This window comes from Austrofundulus limnaeus, unplaced genomic scaffold, assembly GCF_001266775.1.
Source record: "Austrofundulus limnaeus strain Quisiro unplaced genomic scaffold, Austrofundulus_limnaeus-1.0 Scaffold2733, whole genome shotgun sequence".
Classification (NCBI taxonomy): domain Eukaryota; kingdom Metazoa; phylum Chordata; class Actinopteri; order Cyprinodontiformes; family Rivulidae; genus Austrofundulus; species Austrofundulus limnaeus.
In genome coordinates, this window is record NW_013955135.1 from 4,933 (window position 1) to 9,835 (window position 4,903).

General features: G+C 37.9%; 1 protein-coding gene across 1 annotated transcript in view; it reads left to right on the forward strand.

Annotated features, from left to right (window-relative positions):
- LOC106511382 (leukemia inhibitory factor receptor) overlaps nt 1-4,903 on the forward strand; it is a gene marked incomplete at its 3' end in the record, with an annotated part of 13,441 nt that overhangs the window by 4,182 nt on the left and 4,356 nt on the right. Inside the window, 5 exon segments of the mRNA XM_014000139.1 lie at nt 368-504; nt 580-781; nt 877-959; nt 2,134-2,329; nt 2,405-2,587. Coding sequence (XP_013855593.1) covers nt 368-504; nt 580-781; nt 877-959; nt 2,134-2,329; nt 2,405-2,587 — 801 coding nt within the window.

The window sequence follows — 4,903 nt, forward strand, 5'->3', positions numbered from 1 at the left end:
GCCTGAATTTTGCCTGAAACTCTCAGACTGAAGAAGTCTCTTGGAGGAGAGACGAAACGTTTCATTAGAGAAGAACCCGTCCAGAGGACCTACACAATTTTTCTTTTTTTTTTAAATCTGTATTGTTCCATACAAGTGTGTATTGAACCTAAAGCACTGTATTGAACGTTCGATACGGGTACATGTATTGTTGCACCCCTATATACAACAGGTTTTTGAGGAAAATATTGATCACATTGATAAAATATAGGTCACAGAGTCCTGTGTAGCAAATATGATTCAAATGGCGATAGTGTTTGAATAAACATTTTGCCTTATTTAGTGATCTTACTCACACACTTGTATTGAAGATTGTTTTGTGTTGCAGTGATACCAGAGACCCCTCATATCATTCAGATAAGTTTTGGAAACAGTTCTACGTTTGCCACTGTGCGCTGGAAAACCAATGAGCCTTCAGTGCATCTCAGACCCCAAATCAGGCTCCGTGCAAACAACAGCTCCTGGGTAAAACCATCTGTGAACATTAAATCCAACATTAGTCTTWATCAGGCTGTGACTAAACTCTCCTGATCCATTCAGGAACTGAGAGACAGATCAGAGCTCAATGAGGGACTAATGCAGTTGGACCACTTAAGACCCCTGACTGGATATGAACTTCAGATCAGAACATGCGAGTTACCATCAAGACTGACCCCAAAAACCACATCCAGCTCCATGTGGACTTCTAAACCTGTCTGCAGCAAATGGAGCCCGTCTGTGAGGAAGATGAGTCCTGGAAAAAGCAAGTGATAGAATGAAGATGGTCTTTGTGTAATAATGTCATAGTTTGTTTCTTCTTGACACTCATTGTGAACGTGTGGTCCATTTCATCAACAGGTCCGTCTCAGGAGCCCCATGTGTGGAGGATCTTAGCAGACAGGACCTCTGATGGGCTGAGAAATGTTACTGTTATATGGAAGGTACTTTTCTGCCTGGTAAACACTAGGGGTGTAAGAAAACATCAATACACTGAAATATTGCGATATTTCATTTCCCGATACTGTATCGATATTCTAAAGCTCTGTATCGATTTTTTTTAAGGTTTAAAATGTCAACTTTCCTGCCARCCGTTCATTTTTATGTTGTAGTTCAGCCTCTGACCACTAGTTGGCAGCAGTGAGCCAGMCATTTGGCTCCTCTATCTCTTTAGCGCCAGAGAGTAAGGGTAGTATTAGCATTGTAAGTAAATATTAGCTTTTCTTTTTCAGTAAGAGGTTTTTATTTAATAGAATTTTTGGACAAAAAAATCGCAATATATCGCCTTGCATATAGTATCCCAATATATCGGGATATATCGTATCGCCAAATTCTTGCCAATACACAGCCCTAGTAAACACACATTATAGTACAAAGGACTTCTGTGAGGTAGAGATTATCAAGAAACAGCTAAATACACAAAAAAGTCACACACTCCAGCTGTATGAGCTTTTCATCCCTTTGGCTTACTTAAAGGGATCCACGATTAGTTGTAACATTAGACTTTATTTAATAAACGTATATTTTAACTGTAAAATAAAGACTGTAAAAATACTGTAGGCTGTTTAGTTTTTATAATTTTTAAACTAAAAGTTTAAAACATATATTTTAACACGGACGAGCCACTTTATTTCCACACAAAGCATTCTGGGTAAATGATGACGTGGATAGGTCCTCGGTGCGAGGCTGCTAGCGAGCTATATCCACCCTGAAGGTTAATCTTGGACAATATCTGATGATCGACTCTTTTAAATGAAACCAGAGAGCGTTGACAGAGAGGAGAAGGTAGAAATGACTCAGCCTGGAACTGAAAATATGGATGGAGGACAACAGAGCTGCTTTCATCATCAAATAAAGTCTGTTACAACCAATCGTGGGTCCCTTAAGAACTGTAATGAAAATGCTCTTGTTTATCTGATTGTTAGCATTAAATGAGAAAAATGCCAAGACATTTGAGTTTAGATTAAATAACAATTCTATAATTCTTCAAAAGCAAAATTTAAACTTCTCGATATTTAAATTAGATGAAAAATGAAACCTGTCTTCTGGGTTAAAATAAGAAAATATTCCAAAATGTCCTAAACCTGCTGGTTTGTATAAACAGGTTCTTTCTTGCAGCCTCTGCCTCCAGACGATTACAGTGGTGAACTGCTGCAGTACAACATTCTTCTGGATGACGGTCATGAGGAGGTGTGTGCCGCTGCTTCCAGTCTGTGTGTGGTTCAGGTACCAGCAGGTGTTCAGGCACTGAGAGTCAGTGCAGTAACTTCATATGGGACGTCTCCTCCTGCTAATTTGGATCTCAGACATACAGGTCAGCTGATTTTACAATGTGATGCTCAAAACATGCTTTACATGTTAAAATACTGACACTTTCCTCGTTGTGTAGGTGTTTCAGTGCCTATCCTGCAAGAATTGACTCCTGTAGATAATGGCAGCTCTTTATTTGTAACATGGTCTTCAACATTTGGAGAAGAAGTGCTGCACTTTGTGATCCAGTGGGAGAATGAACCTGAGAGAAGGCTGCAGTGGATAATGCTGGGCAAAGACCAAAGAAATGCATCAATCTCAGGTATAAATATATTTTAATCTCATGAAATTGTGTTGGTCACACAAATTTTATTATTGCAAATCTGACACAAATAATAGTTTTACCCTATTGTGAATAAAATTTAAAATACATGGGTTTGACAGCTTGCATGAAAAGCCAAACGTTTTACCTTAGCTTATAAATGAGTCAAAATACAAACAGGTGTTTGTTTTTCAACCTGTGAAGAACTGTAACCTTTACAGTTTACAGAAATGACCAATTCAGCAGAGCACAAATCTCCTCCTTCACATATTTTCCTCACCGTTTTACAACTCATTGAACATCGAAGTCCAGTGGTGGGCTGCACTAATCCAAAAATTAGCTCCGCAGTTTCTAAAGCACTCATAAAAATAGTTAGGTCCACAGCTTCGAAAGCACTTATGCCATAGAAAAACTAGCGGAAGCTAAATTTAAAGCGCAAGTTCAATTTGACACTTATTGGCTGGCAACAATTCATGTACAATATATGCACAACACTGCCAACTACTGGTTTATGAACCCTTTTACAGCTTAATTCCACAACTGTCGATTGCTGGGGATGTGATTTCCTGAAACAGAACTTCGGCTCCTGGTGTAAAAAATAAAAAAATGATGAGGATTGCTAGTTCAGCTGATTCTTTGTCTTTTTCTTTTGTTTGTTGTAGATTTTTCATTAAAGAAGCATCAATAAAGTAATTTTAAAACAGTTTATTGGAAAACTGAAGCGATGCATTCTGGGTACATGACAGATTTGATTTGTGACGGGAAACGAAAGCACAGAGAACAGGAAACTATCTTCACTTCAAAATAAGAGCTTGGATTTTAAAGTTTTCAATGTAGTTGCTCCAGTTGACCACTAGATGTCAGTCTTTACCAGCATAACATCTTTAAATCATTTCTGTGTCTCTAACCCCGTTGGCCGATTGCTTTTGAGCTCCAGCTTTTAAACTTTATTTTTTTAAAAAAGGAGCTCTGATCGTAAAGTAAAATAAATCAATACATACAAAATTTTAGTATGGATTACAAACGTTAACTATTTTTGCTGTTGCCTTCCTGCTACGTAAGCAGACACAAAGCATTGTGGGAAATCAGAACCGTGACCCAAAGCAACAGTCAGCAGGATGTATACCTTCACAATAAGTGTTTATCTGGGAGGGGTGCTGTTGGATAGATCACATGTGTTGTGATTCATTGACAGTCATACCTTCTGCTGTTCAACATAATGATGACTGGTAGATAATTAGTTATTAGCAGTACTGCATTTTAATTTTAGAAATTGCAATTCTGCTTATGAATTATACAAATTAGTAAGACCGCTAAAGGGCAAATGAAATATTTCGGTTTGCAATTAGCAGATTTGCGCTTTAGTGGGCTGGTGCCCACCACTGCCGATGTCATTCAATTAGTTCAAACTCCGTTATGTTAATTCTGATGACCACACAGAAACAGCCTGTCCCTAATATTTAGAAGCAACTGAGGACAGTTTGAAATCATTGAAGCACCTGTTTGATATAAATCTTCACTTAGCAACAAGTCTGCAGGTTTAAAATGTGTGAGACCGTGTTTTTCTTTACCAGCATGGATGGAGGAGATGGTCCAGGACTGATAAAACTGAGAGTCAGAGGTAGAGGGTCCTGAGGAAAAGGGGTCCAGCTCAAGTTTTAGAAGCAATTCAGGCAACTGTTATTGTAATTTTGTTCAGTTCTGTGTCTTGTCTTTGTCTCCCTCTTGTGTTTACTGTCTGTGTTCTCCCTTTCATACTACTTGTTTAACCTGTCTTTTGTCACCACTTCCTCATCCGGTCATTGTGCGATATGCCTGGTGCATTCTCATTTTGTTTATATTTAGTTGTTTAGTTTTTGCGGCCATATCGGCCTTTTTTCTTTAATTAAAACCTTTTTACTTTGGTTTCTCATGTCTGCCTACTAGTGATGAACAAATGAAGCTTTTATGAAGCGCTGAACCAGTTGGGCCAAATGTGTCAAAAATAGGTTCATTTGTTGAATCTTCAGTTACAGTGACCTCTGATGGCAATTTGTAATTCTGCTGTCAAATTATGCTTTATGCTTTTGGTGGCACACACCCATGAATTTTAGTGTTAAAGGGATCCCTGATTAGTTGTAACAACACTTTATTTCATAAATATATATTTTAACTGTAAAATAAAGACTGTAAAAATACTGTAGGATGTTTAGTTTTTATAATTTTTAAAGTAAACGTTTAAAAATATATTACACGGACAGAGCCATTTTATTTACACACAAAGCATTCTGGGTAAATGATGATGTGGATAGGTCCTCAGCACGAGGCTGCTAGCAA